General features: G+C 43.0%; 1 protein-coding gene across 1 annotated transcript in view; it reads right to left on the bottom strand.

Moving 5' to 3' along the window:
- Window positions 1-212: 212 nt before the first annotated feature.
- Window positions 213-22,429, bottom strand: part of METTL16 (methyltransferase 16, RNA N6-adenosine) — a 43,037-nt gene continuing 20,820 nt past the window's right edge. The window contains exons 6-9 of the mRNA XM_084804397.1: window positions 14,185-14,254; window positions 13,160-13,249; window positions 5,537-5,710; window positions 213-5,433 (exon numbers count right to left, since the gene is read on the bottom strand). Of these exons, the coding sequence (XP_084660523.1) occupies window positions 4,825-5,433; window positions 5,537-5,710; window positions 13,160-13,249; window positions 14,185-14,254 (943 nt within the window). The 3' untranslated portion in view covers window positions 213-4,824. The remainder of the gene's footprint in view (window positions 5,434-5,536; window positions 5,711-13,159; window positions 13,250-14,184; window positions 14,255-22,429) is intronic.

Below are 22,429 nucleotides of genomic sequence, written 5' to 3'. Positions count from 1 at the left end.
CTTGCTGTTTAAAGTGCCTTTCGAGCTAAAGTGTGAATGAAAAATACTTTAAATAAACAAACGGAATCTCAAGTGTTTTTCTGGCAAGTGAAATAGAGTTGTTTGCCACTGTACCGGGGTGTCAGGCATATACAGTATGTCCATCTGGTAACAATTGGAACAGGTCACAAAACACTTATCAGTATATTCAAAAAATCCTCTTACTTCAGGACTCCCAAGACATTTAACATTTTATTGTGAAACTGCCAAGATACAACCCCAGGAGTTAAATACAAACTCAGAAAAGAGATCCCTCTTACAGAGCTCATGTCACAGAATTCTGCAGTGGGACAAGGTATCAAAAAGGAGAAGCTAGAAGAAATACATGCACATGTTCCTGCAACACCTACCTGCATGTGCAAGCACATCTGTTTGAACAGTGACGTTGACAAACATCGGTGTTTCATTAACTCTCCTATGGAAAATCATACTGTGCATAATGGTCCGTGCACAACCCTGCTCCCTAGGCAGGCAAGGACTTCTGGAATAACATAGCTGACCTAGCTATAGAAAATGGAGAGGCACTCAAAGGAGAGGAGCTGGTGATTCCAAAGGGCTTCTGAGAATGGTACTCTGCTAATAACAGGGCAATTTATAAACTGGATGCACGACTGCTGGTCATTTATTTTGTAGTGACGGGCCATGCACTGGCTAAGTATCTGTTAGTTGATCAATTAATTCAAATTATTTATCAATTCTAGCAATGGATCTATTTAAATTTGACAGCAAACATGATTATCTTGCATGTGACTACTACTCACTACTTATGAGACAGCACAAAACACACTTGCAAGCATTTAAAGAAATTATACCATGGTTATATATACTAGACATGGCATTTGCAATGAGTTAATTTCAGACAATGGGCTTCAATACACAGTGGGCAAAATTCCTGAAGTTTGCACAAAGCTGGGTGTTTATTCACACAACTACCAGCACACGCTATCCAGAGGCCAATGGTTTAGCTGAAAGATATGTAAATACTAGGTGTTGATCAGACCACAGTGCTATTAATGCCCACGGGTTCAAGGTCCATGGCAGGGGGTGGATGGAAGCGTGTTTTCTCCTCTCTTTATGCCAAGTCAGATCAAACGCTTAGAGAAAGAGGTGTGTGGACAAGGCTTGGAGAACACAGGTGTCGATCCTCTTGCTTCTCATAATCAAAGTAAACACTGTACTGCTTGGGCCAATTTCTCTGCTGTTGGTCCTAGCTTCAATTCCCAGGCAAGCAGGTGCACCAGAGGAGAAAGGCCGCACCTTTGAACATTTGTCCACCTTTCCTGAAAAAGCTTCCACCTTAAAAGCTTGTTCTTGTGGTGCAGCCCAGCTAGGGTTGTGGTCGGTGGAAGAAGAGCCAAGCGCAGGCCCTCTGTTTACCAGATGGCAGCAACGTGTGAAGACACGGCTGCTGCTACATATGATCTACCAGATGGCAAGCAGAGAGCAAAGAAACGAAGCAAATTGCTACAATTGTGCACCAGCCGACAGCACAGCATGAGGAAATAAGTGAGATTATAATGAATTACCAGAAAAACCAGCAGCAGTTTTTTTAAAAAGTATATGAATATTAAAAAGCAGCATTACATTACATACCAAAACAGAGGGTCAGGTAGCTTGACTCCGAGTCAAATCTACTCTATACAATACCCATGTTGTAATATTAAATACTACTTGACTTTTTAATACGGACTTTTTAATAATGTCCACCAATTATGTTTAAAATTAGTATCACTTATTATACTTCCAGCAAATTGATGGATCTTATGAATTTGAATACGTGTGTTGTACAACATCTTGTAGACTACTGGTATTGATTTGGGGATATTTTTATTTAGTTTTCTTTTCAGCCAACAGCTTTTATATTTTGGACACAAGAACCTTTATAATTGAGAGAATAATATTTATTCAAATGTAGCCTGAAGTCTAAATATATCTGAACATCTTGCCATTTTCTGCAGGTACTTTTTATTTGTAAATACTGGGGAAATTACTCCCCCTTTGAGACATATCTTGATCCGACAAAATATTCCCGTTCTTAATTTAGGTTTTCCACCCTTAACAAATGACGTTTCAACTGGATATTAACCTTGCGTAATTGTTTAGCATCTCTAAAATTGTTCACAATTAATAGCAGAGAGATGCCAGGTGCCAATACATGTTTAAGTGTGCCCATGCACTGGTGATCAAATTGCATTAACCCACATAAACCTCTGATTTAATTTTAGAAGCCACATCCATTCCATTAACAGTAATGCTCTTCCCTGGCATCCCCACATTATGTTTGATTCCCACTAGAGACTATCACACAGTGACCATGATCACACAAACAATAAGCAAACAATTCTGAAGAATCCTGGCTTGTTCACAAATAGCATGGTGGTGCACTCCGCCCAATCTGCTCCTCCTGCCAGTCCTCTGCACTTGACTCCTCCCACCAGCAGGTGCAGCTAAACAAACCAGGAAATCTCCAGCAAGGACATGTTTAGCAACTCCTGGTTTGTTGCTCCCGCAACGAACTGGAATTGCAAACCAGGGTTTGTTCTTGGATTTAAGATTTCTGGCTTGTTTGGGAATGAGAAGACAGGGGTCCTTGCTTGCAACTTCCTGGTTTGTTTAGCTACTCCCATTGGAAGGAGAAGTGTGAGAACAATTAGACATTGTGCACTAGCATGCTGCTCATGAACAATAAGCCAAGATTTTCCAGAATTCTGGTTTATTGTTTTGTACGAGTGTGTACATTGACTAATGGTTGTCAATAATGTCACTTGATGATTTTGCAAAAAGTTGTCACTTCCTTCCATCCTTCAAACGTCTCAGTAACTTTATGAATAATTCTAGCTACCTTATAATTTGGGATAAAGTTATGTTTGTTTACATGGTTCTTATCTTAAGAAGAAAAACATCTAAAGGCAATACCAAAAAGAGAAAAAAATCATGCAAAGCCATCTCTTAATTTTAACTGCTGCAACCCTCCCTAGCCTGTAACCATCTTTCTGTACCTTGCTGATTCTTAACAATCAAGGGATCAAAATTACTATTAACGAAGTCTGCAATATATCTAGGTATTATAATCCCCAAATATCAAATGCTTATTTCCTTCCATTTTTGCTTTCTTTTTATGGCCTTTAATGCCATCTTTAATTAGTGGTATATATTAACCCCTAGAATTTCAGATTTTGTCTGACCATTTTGTATCCTGCAGAGAGAGCAAGGAATCTGAAAACTTAAAATTTAAGAACCATAAATAGTTCAGTGGAACAGAAGGATATGCAGACATTTAACATTCCCGGGCTTGCTTGCTTCTGTACTATTTCCACTTCACAGTTAACAGTTCAGAACATTTTTGGGTACCGCTGTAGAAAATTGTGCTTGTGAACATAGAGAAGCCCCAGCAATGAGGCAAGAAGCCTTCTCCATCAGCTTCTTGCACCACTGCTAGATAAACAGTGGTGAAAAACACAAAGCCTTATAAAATTTTCTTGTTGTTGTAAAAACAAATCTCCACCTTCTGCAGCTGGTGCACATGTATTTGATAAACATTTCACACAAGATATAACAGAAAAGTTGGTTTGGGAGAGTCATATACAGTCTGTTCCTATACATAGGTATACGGAAGCAAGTCTCGTTGGATGATTTCAGAAGATCATATTTTGGCTTAAGAAGCTGAGATATGAATGGGCCTTTTGGCTGCACGTACAGTGCCTTTGTGCAAGCTCGCAAATAAACCAGGACGTCTTCAGTTACAGTTTCCCATTTTGCCCAGACCAGAAAACTGTGGTCACCAGCTTCAGAATAAGCCAGGATATTAAGCCAACTTCAAAACATGGTTTAAGATCCTGGCTTGTTCTGAAGTTGGTAACTGTAGTTTCCTGGTTCAGAAGAAAGAGGAAACTATAGTTAGTGGAAGACTTCCTGGCTTGTTTGCTTCCTTGCATGAAGGGCCTTGTGTGCGCTGCAAAAAGCCTCATTCATATCAGACCTTATTAAACCAAAACATGGTCATCTGAACACTGTAAATGAGTTCAATGGGCTTTAGGATTACAGCCTTAGTTTGTCATCTGTATGATGTAAATCACTGGCGGTAACGATGAGGTACTGAAAACCTGTACTCATTCTGGTTTCACTCACACTGTACGTGAACTTTAAAGTTTTTTAAAAAAATAATTTATCATCAAGATACATCAGAGTACTACAGACACTGATTTTCACAATTCTATGGCAAAAGAACATCAGTGGCATCTTTGTCCAGTCCCCATTCTTTCAAAGCTGGAGCTGCATTATGTAGGAAAATACCTCTTTAAATAGCAATCCAAGATTCAGGAGTATTTACTAGGAAATTGTCAAGGGAGGCAGGGTTCACATAGAAAACTACTGTGGAGAAATTCGGAGCAGATGGAGAAGCAGAGAAAGAATACACAATAGCATTACCTTTTTAAAGGCAGATACAGTGCTGCTTTCTAAAAGTATGTAGCTCAGCTAAAAAATTCAAATTCTGTTACACAAAGGGAGTACATCAAGACTGAGTTAGCGGCCCTGAGGTCTCACTGAAATCAAAATAATTTAGTCCTGACTTAAATCCCACTGATTCTTATGGGAACGAAATGCACCTCCCTTAGTCTGGTTCCAACCCAGTTTTTAAAAAGCTAGTATAAATCCCCAGACCTTCACACTCCAAAAGGGTTTAAAAACAGTTACCTTTCATATTAATGCCATCATAAAATGGCAAACACAAGAGCAAGACTACCAAAATAAAACTAATGTAATCTCTCTCACTCCCATATTTCCTTAAGTTGTGACCAACCGGAACATTTGGTTTTTCAGATAGGTACACAGCTGGTTCATTAAGTCTCTATTCTGTCCCTCAATCCAGTGCATTTCTATTAAGGAATCGAGCCCTTCTTTCTTCACGATTAACACACACTTGAAAAGGAACCATTCACTTGACGTGTTGGCACTCTGGCCAGTCTCAACAGCTTGACTATCACTGACCAAGAACCTGGACTCCTTTCCATTACTGGAATCTTTCAATCCTGCTAAAACAAGTCCGGATTCTTCTCTGCTGTTTTCTTCAGTGTGTTCCTGGATGTCTCTCTCTTTAATGGCGGGTGTGCTATTAAGTCCATCACCCTCTGGTGATTCAGGGTCATGATGAAGTGCCACAGATGCATTTTCAGTGGCTTCACCCTTGTTTCCTTCACACACTATGGCGTTACTTGAATTTTTCTGGTTCTTTTCTTCTGTGGCTTGCAGGAAATCTACAGATGCTCGAGGAAGTTCCCGTAGTTGTCTGACTCTATCCCTCTTTTTTCTCCTTAAATGAATCCAGGAGTTTTCTAGAGCAGTTAGAAACAAGCTGACTTCATCTTTTCCACAGGGAAGATTTTTATACTGAACCTATTGAAGCAAACACACAGAACTTTAGTGTGAATCTATTAGGTCATTTGCCATTTTCTGAAGTGGAATCACATCCAAATAGGAAATATTATGGCGATTATACCTTCAGGTCTGTAAGAAGTTTTCTGATCCATGCTGCAACAACTGCCACCCCTTCAACAGCATCTATTCCCACAGATGACGCTTTGGTAGCTAACTCTTTGGTTGTAGATGCCAAGACTAGGAATGTAATTGGTTTCCGAGGTTTTTCAAGTTTTCTTTTCTTTGAAGGAGGTGACTGAGTGGGAATGAAGAGACATACAGATGCTCCAAGTTGAATGGAATAATTAGAATTCAAACAAATACTAACAAAACTATGCCAGCATTCAGGATTGTGAATACAGAATGCGTAAATAACTAGTGTCAAGGTCTTGGATCCTAACTTAACTTAAGGAACTTGGAAGAAAAGACCGTCCTCAACCATGCAGCCACCTGCTCCCCCAAAGGTCTCTCTGGAGGGTTGGGGAACCCTCCTGAACAATATGGGATGGGGTGCAGGGGTTGCTGATGGAGGGGAGAACTGTCCAAAATCATGCACTGGTGAGGCTTCATCTGGAGTGCTGTGTCCAGTTCTGGGTGCCACACTTTAAGAAGGATGTAGACAAGCTGGAGAGGGTTCAGAGGAGGGCAACGAAGGTGATCAGGGGACTGGAAACAAATGAGGAGAGACTGAAGGAACTGGGCATGTTTAGCCTTGAGAAGAGAAGGCTGAGGGGAGATATGACAGTGCTCTTCAAGTAACTGAAAGGTTGTCACAGAGAGGAAGGCCAGGATCTCTTCTCCATCATCCCAGAGCGCAGGACATGGAATAATGGGCTCAAGGTACAAGCCAGATCCCGGCTGAACATCAGGAAAAGCTTCCTGACTGTCAGAGCAACACGACAATGGAACCAGTTACCTAGGGAGGTGGTGGGCTCTCCCACACTGGAGGCATTCAAGACAAGGCTGGACAGCCACCTGTCAGGGATGCTCTGACTCGGATTCCTGCATTGAGCAGGGGGTTGGGCTCGATGGCCTTGTGGGCCCCTCCAACCCAATTGTTCTCTGATTCTATGCATGAAGGTCTGCCGAAGGAAGTCTCCCACCGCTCCCCAGTAGCACTTCCCACTGTGCCTCAGCCCACATTGTTCAGAAGCCTGCAACTCTCTGGAGAGGCTACAATGCATGGGGCTATGGGGGAGGCAGGGACGGGACGCTTTCCTTCTGTGAAGTGCCTTAAGTTATCTTAGGATCTAAGGCAAGAACTCTCCAGAGCACAGAAACAGCAGCTAGCATGATTTATACTAAGTACTGGAAAGAAAGAAAAACCCCAAAGTGACAGAAATGGGGGAATAAGTTGCATGAATATGAAATTATGGCTAAATAAACAATTACACGAAAGGCAAGGGAGGAAGACAAAGTGATGTTCAATAAAAATGGGTTATTATTCCAATAGTAAACAATGTAAATAATTGCTGCTAATTGTTTATTCAATCTTTCATAGAACAAGAATGGTCTAAGAAAATACTGTGTGTAGGTAATTATAAATAAGGTTAAATTGTTTATGAACATCTGCAATTAAACTGCACTGTAACAACAAAAGTAATAAATAAAGGATATACAGAACACCAACTTGGTTTAACTTCTAAATTATCTGCACAAGGAAATCCAAAAACTATGTGAATTTGTTCAAAGTGCAGAGAAATGCTCAAGCTGCTTGACATAACCCTTGATTGCAGAGGGATTCTGGAGAGGAGCTGGGCAGCATCCAGTTTGGGTTGAATCACCCTTAGGGGATGAAAGTGAAAAGGTTTCTGACTGCCCAAAAAGGGATAGGATGGAAATAGGCCATGAGCATATGGGAAAACATGATAGCCAGTCAGAGAGGCCTAAGGGCTACAGGGGAAAATGCACGTATAAGAGACATCTGGAGAGGGACACCATGTGTTGGTGTTTCTATGTGAATGCTAGAAGCTCCCAAGCCAAGAAGTAAGGGTCTTGGTCTTAATCATAGAATCAGAGAATAGTAGGGTTGGAAGGGGCCTGTAAGACCATCGAGTCCAACCCCCTGCTCAGTGCAGGAATCCAAGTCAGAGCATCCCCGACAGATGGCTGTCCAGCCTCATCTTGAATGCCTCCAGTGTGGGAGAGCCCACCACCTCCCTAGGGAATTGGTTCCATTGTCATATTGCTCTAACAGTCAGGAAGCTTTTCCTGAGGTTCAGCCAGAATCTGGCTTCCTGTCACTTGAGCCCATTATTCCGTGTCCTGCATTCTGGGATGATCGAGAAGAGATCCTGGCCTTCCTCCCTGTGACACCCTTTCAAGGACTTGAAAAGCCCTATCCTATCTTCCCTCAGTCTTCTCTTCTCAAAGCTAAACATGCCCAGTTCTTTCAGTCTCTCCTCATAGGGCTTTCTTTCCAGTCCCCTGATCATCTTTGTTGCCTTCCTCTGAACCTTCTCCAGCTTGTCTGCATCCTTCTTAAAGTGCAATGCCCAGAAATGGACACAGTACTCCAGATGAGGCCTAACCAGTGCTGAGTAGAGGGGAACTAGTACTTCCCGGGATTTGGAAGCTATGCTTCTATTAATGTAGCCCAAAATAGCATTTGCCTTTTTTGCAGCCACATCACACTGTTGGCTCATCTTCAGCTTGTGATTGACAACAACTCCAAGATGCTTCTCGCTTGTAGTGCTGTTGAGCCACGTATCCCCCATCTTGTAACTGTGCATTTGGTTTCTTTTTCCTAGGTGCAGAACTTTGCATTTATGAGAGAATTTAGGTACAGTGGGCATAATGGAAACATGGTAGAATAGAGAGAACCAGTGGAATACAGTCAACTCTGGATACAAAATCTATAGGAAGGGCCGGGAAGGCTGTACTGGAGATGGTGTCATTCTGTACAACAAAGAGGTTTACTGTCAAGCAGACTAGTCCATGGCACTGTAGGTGATAATATCAGGCTCCAAAGTAATTTAGTACTCAGGATGTGCTATGGTGTCCCAGGCTGTTTGATGGTAGGGCAGGCACTGTAGGCTCCTGAGAGAGTTGGCAACAATGGTTGTGGTTACTTTTAAGAAATCCGAGTCTGAGACAAGATGGGGAAAATGACAGTGAAGGGATCTTGCTTCATAGCTCTGCAGGTCACATGTGCAAGATTAAGTGTAGCAAAACCAAATTTAACCAGAACTGCAAATATTCAGTAGCCTTTGGATAAGCATAATGTTATTATGCATGCATATGCCAGCTCTAATGTGATTTCCCCCAAAGCAAAATCAAGTCATGGTCCAGGTGTAAGACCCGGAATTTCTTAACTTTTTGGAATGGTCAGTTTTTTAAAGGTAAAGGCTCCATGCTTTCTTGATTGCATTTGCCCATCCTAAATTGCCCTTTTTGCATCTGTAACGACTCTGGCTAAGAGTTATCACAATCATATTGCTTCAGCCCAGAATGGCTATTGTTGCCACCTTGGAATTGTCCCGTAACTTCTTGGTGGCTTTATTATGTCAAGTATGACACCCTTTACGTCTCTTAAGCTTTTGCTGAAACAGTAGAAAAAACCAGGGCTTCAAGCCCTCGTGGTTCCTTACTCCCCAGAGGAAGCTTGGCCACCCTTGGCAGGCCCCTTTTGCTGAAATCACTGGGACTGTCTGTGCCTTGCTATCCCAACTAACTAACTCAGTTCCATTCATAGCTGTTGGACCTGTACCATCCTGGGACCACACCACTGAAACCATTTTGGGCCTTCTTCTCACAGTTGGCAGGATCTCATCTACTTTTTGAAGCATGAAAAACTCTGAGTCCCGTAGACAAGCCCAGATAGACAAGACTGCCTTTGCTGGCCTCAGACAAGCCCAGAGAGAGAGAGCACCGTCAAGAGACATGGGACACTGCTGTTCTGTTACTCCACTCCATCACACTTTTGCTCAGACTGCCTATAGTCTGACCGCTTAGGATTCAGCCAAGAGAACTAAGCTGATTTCCCCACAATCTGGTTCTCTCCACGTCTGCTGAGGTTTTTTGCATGTTGAGGTATGTTTCTGCTTGTTCTGACTCATCCACACTCTATTTCCCCGATGAATGAGTGTACACGTTAAATTCTTGATTGCGCTTAACAGATTCCCCTGTTCTTGAAGAAGCCAGTGTGTGTGTGAATCCTCTGGTCCTCCTACCAAGCGCCCTGTTGCGAGGGTTAAAAGGTCTCTTAACGAATGCATATCCTCAGAACATGCACAGTTTTGTACATGTATCTTAGAGGAGCACATGTGGCAACAGGGCATAACGTCAAGCAAACTGGAAATCTTAAAGAGGGCGGTCTCCTCCCCAGGACCACCACGGGTGACAATACTCGGCTCCAACAGTAATTTAGGACTGGAGCATGCTACCATCGCCTGGTCAAAACGCTGAGTGCAATTCTGAGATGGAGAATGAAATCAGGGAGGTGTCCAAACGAGGAAGCCTTGTAGCAAGGAGTGACTTCAATTACCCTCACTTTGACTGGATAAAGGCATACTCCAGTTGTGACAAAGAGTTTATGTTTCTGGGTACCCGAAACGATTGTGCCTGAGAACAGCTGGCAAAGGAGCTAGCCAGAGGGGAAGCGGCCCTGGACTCGCGTGCGAGTGGCGCAGCCCAGGGCCTTGCATGAGACGCGAGTGTTGCTGAACCACCTGGAAGCGGTGGCCGCAGTGCCGAGCCTCAAGGCCCAGCCTAAGGGCCCAGCTGCATTTGGGAGGGGTCTGAGGGGGCTGCCTGCTTTCCGGGGTGGAACACAAAGGGGGCGGGGCCAAAGCACCAAGCGTACGGGGGCGTCAAGCACTCGCTGCCAGTGACTAAGAGCTGGAGCGCCACATCAGCCTTCTAGAGTGGGGGTAAACCGGCACAACAGCTGGGAGATCACAAAACTGTGAGTTGTTGGGGGCATGGCTGTCGGGGATATCCTGGAGCTCCCTGGAGCTCCCGGGAGTTGGATTTGGCCCCTGGGCTTGAAGTTCTGCATTCTGACCAAAAATTAAATCATAAATTGGATTTAGATTGAAGTGGAAAATTGCCCAGGAAGTCCAGCACAGTCACATTCGACTTCAAAAGAGGAAACTTCTCTACAATGAGGGAACTGGTGAAAAGGAAGTTAAACGGGGGAGTCAAGAGGGTTAAATCTTTCTAAAATGCTTGGAGGTTACTCAAAAGCTCCAAGCATTTTAGAGAGATTTAACCCTCTTGACTCCCCCCTCCCCTTGAAGTACTAGTTCCCCTCTACTCAGCACTGGTTAGGCCTCATCTGGAGTACTCTGTCCAGTTCTGGGGACCACATTTTAAGAAGGATGCAGACAAGCTGGAGGGGTTCAGAGGAGGGAAACAAAGGTGATCAGCGGACTGGAAACAAAGCCCTGTGAGGAGAGACTGAAAGAACTGGGCATGTTTAGCCTTGAGAAGAGAAGACTGAGGGGAGATAGGATAGCGCTCTTCAAGGACTTGAAAGGTTGTCACAGAGAGGAAGGCCAGGATCTCTTCTCGATCATCCCAGAGTGCAGGACACGGAATAATGGGCTCAAGTTAAAGGAAGCCAGATTCCGGCTAAACCTCAGGAAAAGCTTCCTGACAGAGCAATACGACAATGGAACCAATGACCTAAGGAGGTGGTGGGCTCTCCCACACTGGAGGCATTCAAGACGAGGCTGGACAGCCATCTGTCAGGGATTCTCTGACTTGGATTCCTGCATTGAGCAGAGGGTTGGACTCGGTGGTCTTGTAGGCCCCTTCCAACCCTACTATTCTATGATTCGATGAAAACCACAATAGTAGAAGATCAGCTAGAATGTATAGTTGTACAGTGCAGGTCAGGAAAGGTAGCGCTAAGCCCAAGACATCACCAGCATGGTTACTGAGCAGGGCCAAGGAAGCTCTTGGAGAAAAGAAAGCTTCCTTCAGAAACTTGCCCAAATGAAAACAAAAAGGGACACAAACCTGCGCAAAGGAAATACAGGTAGACAAGTGATGCAAAAAAGGACTTTGAGGAGCATATTGCTAATAACACAGCCTCTTTGTATGCCATTAGCCACCCTGAGTGCCATTTTTGGGTAGAAAGGCAGGGACAAATAAAATAAACATCAAGCCAAAAATAAAGAATTGACTAGAAACTGGCTAAGGAGCCAAATGTATTGTTGGAGGATGACAGAGTTAAAGAAGTACTAAAGGAGGTTCAGATGACTGCAGAAAAGCTGAATTAGTTCTTTTCATCTGTCTTCACTGCCGAAGACACAGGGCAGATACCTGTAACTGAATTAGTATTTTCGGGAAGGGAATCTGAGGAGTTAAGGCAAATTATGGCAAGAAGACATGAACTTTTAGATCATGATGACAAATCACTGGGTCCTGATGCTATCCACCCAAGAGTTCTTAAAGAACATAGATGTGAAATTGCAAATCTTCTAACAAAAATATGTAACATGTCCCTTAGCTCAGCCTCTGTACCAGAGGACTGGACAGTGGCAAATATAACACCAATTTTTTTTGAAAAATGTGATCTGGGGGATCTAGATAATTAAAGACCAGTTACCTTAACTTCTGTTCCAGGTAAATTGGTGGAAAGCATTATTAAAGATAAAATTAGTAAGCATATGGAAAGACAAGTCCTGCTGGAAAAGAATTAAGATGGCTTCCACAAAGGAATCTTGTCTCACTTAAGCCATCTTGTCTCACTTATCTTTTAGGGTTCTTTGAGAGTGTCAATAAATATGTGGACAGAGGTGATCCAATAAACATTGTTTACTTGGACTTCCAAAAGTCTTTTTACAAAGTCCTTCACCAAAGACTACTGAACAAACTTGGCAGTCATGGAAAAAGAGGAGAGGTCCTCTTATGGATTGTTAAGCCATTAAATAACAGAAAGCAGAGAGTAGAAATAGTCAGTCCTTGCAATGGAGGGATGTAAACAGCAGGGGCCCATAAGGATCTGTATTGGGATTCACGCTTTTTGATTTGTTTATAAATGATCTGGAATTAAGTGAGGCATGTGATAACACCACATTATTTAGGGGGGTTAACAGGCAAAGGGACTGCAAAGATTTTCAAAAGGAACCCTCTGAACTGGGGAAATGGGCATTAAAATGGCAAATGTGATTCAATGTAACATGGCCCATGGCTCTTCTTATGTTTTTAATTCTTATATTTCACACCATTGAACTGAAAGGACTTTTTATAGGAATTCAAAATTAGCAAAAAATTCTGCACATTTGAACCTGACAGTAGAACTCTGTAGATTCATTGTCATCGTTGATGTAAGCTCTCAAGAAACTGCAGAAGGACCAAAATATAAGCTTTGGTCAAAGTGGGGAAAAAACTGATAATCAAAAGAGTGGTTTATTTATTAATTTTAAAAGGTTGCACTCTAGGACAGAGAATGTAACTTGCATGGCTCAAGTCCATTACCTTCTATCAAGTACCCCATGTTGAGAAATGATCTCTTATGTAAAGAAGCAGCCATTGCCGGGATCTGAAGAATCACTCAAGTAATTCATGCCATTAAACAGGGAAACATTTGAATGTGTTTCTCAAACAAAAACCCCCTTCACCCCCAACTTGCATGCGCAGCAGGCTACTTTGGAAACCCGAGATCTTGTAACCTATCAAGGGAGTGTCCTAGGAGATTCATAATGCAGACTCCAACGAGATAACGAGGGGAAGGAAAAGACACAGAGATGCTTACTGGCACTCTGACGTTTTCATAGAAGCTCCAAGCCAGTGCCCATCTCATGGTACGGCCTTGACAGAATTCCGTGTGGGTGACTTTAGGTACCTGCACAAAGAAAATCAGCATGCATACCTTAGGTTGTGCCAGTGTTCTGAAAGTTATTTTCTCCAGTACCGTCATTAGCTTCAGAGCCATTTGAGGCAAGATCCCCAAACATCCCACGTTGATATTATATTCTCTTAGTTTCATATTAAGGCATTTTACCAAGCATGAAAGACTGTGTGGACAACCCGTGGTCCATATGCAGTTCTGGGAGGTTCCAGTGTGGCCTGGGCAGGAGCACATGCCCAAGCTCACACCAAATTTCCCCCTGACCCAGCACCTAGAATCATAGAATCATAGAATTGTAGGGTTGGAAGGGGCCTACAAGGCCATTGAGTCCAACCCCTGCTCAATGCAGGTATCCAGGTCAGAACATCCCGGGCAGATGGCTGTCCAGCCTCGTCTTGAACGCCTCCAGTGTGGGAGAGCCCACCACCTCCCCAGGGAATTGGTTCCATTGTCGTATTGCTCTAACAGTCAGGAAGTTTTTCCTGATGTTCAGCTGAAATCTAGCTTCCTGTAACCTACTACTGCACGTGGTGCTTGAGGGCAAAAAGGTTGCCTGCCTATGTTGTAGAGTCTAGACCTTTCCTCCCAAGCAGCTTCCTGCCCTGACCACATGGAGCTAAATGGGGCTGGATCTACATATGCAGTAGTCTCGGCAGGTGCAAAACCACAGAATGGCCTGAAGAAGACCAGACCAGACCCCAAAGCACAAGATACAGTGACCTTGCTGCAGCTAGGCTAGTCTGAGTCTGGCTGGCCTCTGGATGGGGGTCCCCTTGGGATCTCTAAATTACTTTGAGTTCAGTGGATGAAAAGGCGCAATATAAATGTATATATTTCTCAGCAGAAAGCGTATCACAGAAATGCATTTTATACAAGTGACTACGCAGCTACAAATGTTAAGTAAGAGCAGTGTATAGAGAAGTACTTACTCTGTGGATGCGAAGCTCCTCTTTCAGTGGTGCCAAGCTGCACTTCTTTCCGAGCATACAACTGTACCATCTGCAATAATGAAACCATTTCAGAACCAAGCAGTTTATAAGAACAATTCAACAAAAGATGGCTCCTATTTAAAGAGACAGAATATTTAGAAGCCTTAAAACTGTAGTGGGTGGGGAGAGGCCCTCACTTGAAAGCAAATGTTTTGGAATAGATGACTGTCATTTTGACTTTTCCAAGCAGTAAAATGGTTCTAGATGCAGATATGAATGGCTGACATTCCATTCCGACTCTCTTGAAAACTTTGATGCTATACCACAAGAGCCCTTGCAGTAGCCTCCATTATCTCCTGCTCTGTTAAACAAATTAAGCAAGGGAGGTTTGATGGACACTGGCTGGAGCAATAAGGAAACTGAGGAGGGAAGAATTTTGCCTACTTTTTTTTTTGCACAGAGAACAGAAAGACTTGTTTGGATAGCCCCTGCAATGTTACTCTCTCAGTTCTTACATCTTGCCCCAAAGGGGGCCTTGAAACATCCTGCCAGGTTTTAAGATCCTTGGGAGAGGCCCTTCTTCCTCTGCTGCCAGGATCTGAGACACGTTTGGGGAGAACATGAGAGGGCCTTCTTGGTGACTGCCCCCAGGCTCTGGGAGGCCAGGCTTGCTCCATCTTGGTTGTCCTTCGGCCAGCAGGCAGATATGTTTTTATTCAGGCAGGTTTGGGGCTTTTAAGCCATTTGTCAAAGTAGATTTTAACTGGTGGGTGCTGTTTATTTCTTTTTTATTGATGTGTTATTAACTGATTTGCTTTTGTTTTAATTTTCTATTTCATGTAATATTTTAGTGTTGATTGCAGCCTTGAGCACTATTTGTAGTGGAAAGGCAGGATTTAATCAATTGTTTATTTATTACATTTCTATACTGCCCCATAGCTGAAGCTCTGTTAAATAATCTCTCCCTTCTAGAAAAGTGCTTTCAGGGGACTTTTTTGGGACTAGCCATGTTTGGCTAGACTGCTGAACTTTATAAAAGAGCATGGAAAAATTTCAAATGGTAGATCTGCCCATACATAAGCAAGGCTCCCAAGCCCTAAGAATTTCAGACAAATCAGTCTGATTAGTTTCTCCAAAATATACTCAATATATTTATTATAAAATGGAGAAGTGGGCAGCAAAATGTTCAGTTATAGCTGAAGAAAAGGCAGGGTTCATGAAAGACAAATCCATGATTGATCAATGTTTTGTTATGCATTATAAAATCCAGGGAAGGGGAACATCTGGCCTGCAGGCCTAATCTGGCCTGTGGAGGTGTTGGCACTCTCTGCAGGTCCCACCCACTCCCCTCCTCCCCCTGGAAGCTTACCAGGGGCTTGGAGAAGTGAATCCCCATTGCCTCTGATCACTGATCAGAGATAATTAGGAGATTCCCCTTCCTTAGCAAGGCGCCTATCCTCCCGATCTGGATGGGGAGCAGCACACTAAGTGCTTTACCTGCTTCGCGTCCTCCCCAATGGGGTGAGGTGTGGGGGAGGTGAAGTGTCCCTGGCTGAAGGGGTGGGTGGAGCCAGTCCCTGGCTGAAACACCAGCTAGAACTCCAGCCAGAATTTCGGCCAGGGACTGGATGGCATCAGGGGTGTGGCTATGGTCCCTGACATCATCCCACTCATGGATCATAGAACCATAAAGTTGGAAGGTGCCATTTTTGCCATTGGATTGAACCCCCGCTCGGTGCAGGAATCCACTTTAAAGCAAACCTGACAGATTGCTCTCCAGTCTTTCCTGGGATGGAGAGCCCACCACATCCCTAGGCAGTTAGCTCCATTGTCTGACTGCTCGGGCTGTTAGGAAGTTTCTCCTGATGTTCAGCCGAAATCTGCCTTCTTGTAACTTAATCTTGTTGTTTCACATCCTACAGTCTTGGATGACAGAGAACAAGTTGCAGCCTTCTTTTGTGTTGACAACCCTTTAGGTATCTGGAAGTCTCCTCTTCTCAAGGCTAAACATACCCAGGTCCTCCAGTCTTTCCTCACATAACTTACTTTCTAATCCTTTAATCATCTCTGAACTCATTCCAATTTATTTGAATCCTTCTTGAAGTGAGATATCCAGACCTGGACACAATATTCAAAGGTGAGGTCTGACCAGTGCAGATTAGAGAGCAGCTATTACATCCTCTGATTTTGAAACGATACTTCTGTAGATGACACCTAAAATTGCATTTGCCTTTTTTGCAGCCACATCACACTGCTGACTCATATTCAGCTTGTGATCGACTACAACTCCAAGATCCTTCTCACATGTACTATTGCCAAGCCAGGTGTCCCCTATCTTATACCTGTGCATCTGATTTATTTTCCTAAAGGACGAACTTTGCACTTGTCTCTATTGAATATAATTCTGTTATTTTCTGCCCAGTTTTCTAACCTATCGAGATCCATTTACATATTGTTTCTGTCTTCTAAGGTATTCGCTCACCCAATTTTGTTCAATCCATATATATAATAAGCATTCCCACTACCTCTTCCTCCAAGTCATTAATAAAAATGTTGAAGAGTACAGGGCCCAGGAACGAGTCCTGTGACATCCCACTCAATACCTTCCTGCAGTTTGATGAAGAATCATTGACAAGCACTCTCAGGAGGGGTGAGTGTGTACGTTCTTCAGTCCCCATTCAGAAGGTGTTCCCTACCCCTGATATAATCCAAGAATACTCACAGAGGGAGAAAAAGAGATAGTTTCTTTTACTGACTTTAATTCTGGTTTGGGCCATGTTGATTGATAACAAATGTTTGTGGCAAAAGTTATCAGCTACCAATATTGATAAAAGGCTTTATTAATACAAATGCTCCATTCCAGTATCTACCACAGTATTGGGAATTGGCAGGAATTGGTTATTATCTGAAGATATACCAACAGAAGAGTGTCCCAAGGATGCTTGCTGACCCCTTCTTTAATTGTTATATTCATAATATTGTTCAAAAAGTGAGTAGCCTAGAGTATTTTCCTGCTTAAATGCTTGATGTTGAATACTTTCAGTCTTATTGTACACCAATGGCAGTGGAGTGATTTTGACTTCTTTAGCTAGGCTGTAGAACAATTGAATGAAGTGGGTAAATTCTGCAAGAGAGAACATTTGATCCTTAATAGTATAATAATCAGCCCACTGAGCAACATAATGATTTTAAATACTTACACATTTTGTTTTAATGCCCAACATTCATGGAAACTACATCTGAATGCAACGAAGTTGGACGTTTCTCAATCATAGAATAGTAGGGTTGGAAGGGGCCTACAAGGCCATTGAGTCCAACCCCCTGCTCAATGCAGGAATCCAAGTCAGAGCATCCCTGACCCTGGCTGTCCAGCCTCGTCTTGAATGCCTCCAGTGTGGGAGAGCCCACTACCTCCCTAGGTCATTGGTTCCATTGTCATATTGCTCTAACAGTCAGGAAGCTTTTCCTGAGGTTCAGCCGGAATCTGGCTTCCTGTCACTTGAGCCCATTGAGTCCTGCACTCTGGGATGATCCTGGCTTTCCTCTCTGTGACAACCTTTCAAGTAGTTGAAGAGTGCTATCCTATCTCCCCTCAGTCTTCTCTTCTCAAGGCTAAACATGCCCAGTTCTTTCCCCCCTCATAGGGCTTTGTTTCCAGTCCCCTGATCATCTTTGTTGCCCTCCTCTGAACCCTCTCCAGTTTGTCTGCATTCTTATTAAAGTGCAGTGCCCAGAAATAGACAAAGTACTCCAGATGAGGCCTAACCAGTGCTGAGTAGAGGGGAGCTAGCACTTCCCGGGATTTGGAAGCTATGCTTCTATTAATGCAGCCCAAAACAGCATTGGCCTTTTTTGCGGCCACATCACATCGCTGGCTCATCTTCAGCTTGGGATCGACAACAATTCCAAGATCCTTCTCGCGTAGTGCTGTTGAGCCACATATCCCCCATCTTGTAACTGTGCATTTGGTTTCTTTTTCCTAGTGCAGAACTTGGCATTTATCCCTTTAAAGTTAATTCTGTTGTTTTCTGCCCAGTTCTCCAGTCACTTTGCATTTTGTTTCTGTCTTCCAAGGTATTAGCTACCCCGCCCAATTTTGTGTCATCTGCAAATCTGATCAGCATTCATTGCACCTCCTCCTCCAAGTCGTTAATTAAAACGTGGAAGAGCACTGGGCCCAGGACTGAGCCCTGCGGTACCCCACTCGTTACCTCTCCCCAGTTTGAGAAGATCCCACTTACAAGCACTCTGTGAGTCCGATTCTGTAGCCAACTGTGGATCCACCGGATCATTGTTTCATCTAGCCCACTTTGAGTTAGTTTGCTCATCAGGATATCATGGGGCACTTTTGTCGAAAGCTTTGCTGAAGTCGAAGTCTATTATGTCTGCAGCATTCCCACAGTCCACAAGGGCAGTTACTTGATCATCTCGCAGGATTTGTTTTTGACAAATTCCTGTTGGCTTCGAGTCATCACTGCATTGTTTTCAAGGTGCTTACAGATGGATTGCTTTATCATCTGCTCCAGAATTTTCCCAGGGATTGATGTCAGACTGACTGGTCTGTAGTTCCCAGGTTCCTCCTTTTTACCCTTTTTGAAGATAAAGATAGCATTAGCCCTCCTCCAGTCAACTGGCACGTCACACGTCCTCCATGATTTCTCAAAGAGAATAGACAGTGGTTCTGAGAGCTCTTCTGCCAGTTCCTTTATTACTCTAGGATGCAGTTCATCTGGCCCTGGAGATTTGAACTCATTCAAAGTAATGAGGTGTTCCTTGACCATATGCCTACGAATCTCAAGCTGCAATCCTGCCCCTTCAGCCTGTACTTCGCCTTTGCCAGTGGGCTCATAGACCCGCTTTTGGGAGAAGACTGAGCCAAAGTAGGAATTGAGTACTTCTGCCTTTTCTTTGTCATCTGTTATCATTTTGCCATCCTTATTTAATAGTTGAACCACCATTTCCTTCCTCTGTCTTTTACTATACACGTATCAGAAGAAAGCTTTTTTGTTGCTTTTAGTATCCCTCACTAACCTCAGCTTGTTCTCAACTTTAACCTTCCTGACACCATCCCTGCAATTCTGTGCTACCTGCCTGTACTCTTCCTTTGTTGCTTGGCCTTCCTTCCACTTCCTATATGTGTGCTTTTTTGTTTTCAGGTCATCTCTATGCTTTTTGTGAAGCCACATTGGCTTCTTCTGTTGTCTTCCACCTTTTTTTCTTTTTGGAATTGTTTGTAATTGTGCCTTGAGAATTTCCTTTTTTAAAACCTCCCACCCATCTTGGAATCCTTTTCTCATTAGAGTCGCTTGCCATGGGACCTTACTGATCGTTGTTCTGAGGTTATTAAAATCAGCTTTCCTAAAATCCAGGGTACGCATTTGGCTACACTCGGCTTTTGCTTCCTTTAGAACCAAGAACTCAAGTATAACATGGTCACTTTCCCCCAGAGTTCCTGTAACTGCTACTTTCTCCACTAAGTTATCTCTGTTGGTTAGGATCAAGTCAAGGATAACCGATCCTCTAGTTCCTTCCTCTACTTTCTGTAGGAGGAAGTTATCCGCAACACAAGTCAGGAATTTCTTGGTGGGGCCATGTTTTGCAGAAGTTGTCTCCCAACAAATATCAGGGAAAATGAAGTCCCCCATGACTACGACATCATGCTTCCTTGAAACACTGGGTATTTGCTTTTCAAAAGTTTCATCCTCGTCTTCTCCTTGATTGGATGGCCAATACTAGACTCCGACCACCAGGTTCCTTTTATTCTTTGCTCCATTTATTTTAACCCAGATACTCTCGATGGGGCTACCAAGCTCTTGTATTTCTGTGCAGAGATAAGTCAATCAATCAAAGTTTTTACTGTTTCAACCAGAGGTTACAAGCAGGCAGAGATAAGTATTTTTAACATATAGTGCAACCCCTGCTCCCTTTCTGTTCCTCCTGTTCTTTCTGAACAAGTTATATCCTTCAATTGCTGTATTCCAGTCATGAGAGTCATCCCACCAAGTCTCAGTTACACCTGTCAAGTCCATAATTTCCCTCCCGTATTAAGAGTTCAAGTTCGTTCTGTTTGTTTCCCATACTCTGGGCATTAGTGTATAGACATCGAAGACCATGTGCTTCATAGACTGGCTTTCTTCCTACATGTTTGTGAAGACTATTATTGGGCGCTATTAGAGCTGTTCTCTCCGTTGTGGTGCATGAACCTTCGTCCATTGTTACCCCTGACTTTACATCTGCCTTCCCCGTAGGATTCAGTTTAAAGCCCTCCTGATAAAGTTCTTCTTGCTGTGGCCAAACACATTCTTCCCAGCCTTTGTGAGGTGCAATACATGCTTTGTTGAGATTTTTTTAAAAGGGAATCCTACAACAGAAATATTTTCAAAGAAAACAATCTATCAGCTGGTGTCTGGTGCCATGAAATGGAGGTATTTTTAATGTGCGTACTTTGGAAGTGACACAGAACTTTTTCTGAGATCACTGTTCCCTGCTGCTCTTCAAACAGCAGACATCAGACTAATCTCTACTGAAATGTGTTAACTCTGCCCTAGCTTCATCACCTGAATGGCTATTGACTGCCCCCCTAAGTGCTTTGAAGAACTGCAAGCTCCATCGTGTCAGTACTGGGTGAACTCCATTAGAACTATTCTCCAAGCTTATGGAGCGAATGTTGAGAGCCTATACGTCTTCCCTCTTACTCTTATTAGAACAAACTACCGCTCAAGAAATACATATTTAGTCCAAGCGCTGTGATTTGTACCATATCACAAATATGGCAGTCACAATGGTTTCCATTGTAAAACATCATCTGAATTGGAGAAATGGTCTCAGTGTTCCACCTTTAAGAAAACCATTTCTAGCTTTGTGATTACATTGTATGCCTACTGCTTATTTGGAAAGAAGGATTACCAATATTTCCATCAAAGTAGCTGTTGTTACAGTTTGGATTATATAGCCAGATCAAAATCTATGGAGATTAGGTAAGTTACTTTTATTAAGACACAGCAGAATTTTTCAGTGGAATTGTACATCTGGTTTAAAATGACTGATGCTGTGAGATTAATAAAAAGTATGTATCGGGGGGAAATTATACAGAAAGCTAGTTTTCTGAGGTGGGGGGGAAATGAGAAGATGAAACAAAATGATCAGAAGATGAAATAAAAGAGTTGGAGAACAAAGAAATTGTTCTCAAAAGAATGATAAATGTTTACTATTTATAAATGCTTTCTGAAGCTAGAAAACAGAATTAAAAACCTGTATCAATGTGGATAAAACCACTCAGGTGTTTGAAACTAAAATCACCTGAAACTATTGTGAAACTCTTCATAAATATGAAAAAGGTTCATATAGAACTACTGATCAATTCTGAAATCTGTAAAACTACCAAAACTTTCAAATGAAGATGCTCAATTCTTGGATTCTGCGACCAGATGAGGTAAAAACTGTGATACAGAATTGTGATAAAGAATGATAAAGCACCAGGTTTTGATGGTTTCATAAATTATCTATTAATGAGTTAAATGGACAAAGAAATACATAATGAAATATTCAGAGATGCCAGCAGGCAAACAGAGAGCCAGTATGGTGCAGTGGTTAGACTGCTGGACTGGGACTGGGGGGGGATCTGCGTTCGAGTCCCCACTTGGTCATGAAATTCCCTAGGTGATTTTGGGCCAGTCACTGACTCTGCCTAACCTACCTCACAGGTTTGTTGTGAGGATAAAACAGAGAGGAGGAGGGTCACGTAAGCTGCCTTGGGTTCCTTGCATGAGGAAAAAATGTGGGATGTAAATGGAATAATAAATCAGTAAAATAGCTGTATTCCCGAAAGCAGGCAAAGATCTTTCATTAATGACTTCATATGATCCAATATTCTTATTCAATCAGGATTTTAAGATCTGGGCATCCATACTAACACCAAAATTAAACTTGGTGATGAATTAATTTGGCTAAAGATCATGCAGTCGAATCCCACAGCTAGGATATCTATTAATGGATTCTTAGGGAGCAATCTTATTTCCCCTAGACAGTGTCTGGGGGGACATAGGATTGTTTGGTTTCTGGGCTCTGGGGTCAGAAACAGGGCTCCAACCTTGGAGGCCAGAAACCACCCTCCCGCTCATAGCCAGCACAGTTCTGGCTACATCCCCAAGCTTGGAAACGGAGCATGGAGATGGGAAAAGGGGGCGTTCCTGGGGGCGGGAGGGGAGAAGACTGCAGTGGCGGCCATACGATATTTCTTATGGCC

The sequence above is a fragment of the Heloderma suspectum genome, chromosome 6 (genome assembly GCF_057233095.1).
Source record: "Heloderma suspectum isolate Gila_16-S chromosome 6, 16-S_ref, whole genome shotgun sequence".
NCBI lineage: Eukaryota > Metazoa > Chordata > Lepidosauria > Squamata > Helodermatidae > Heloderma > Heloderma suspectum.
This window is presented reverse-complemented; position numbering and strand designations above follow the sequence as displayed.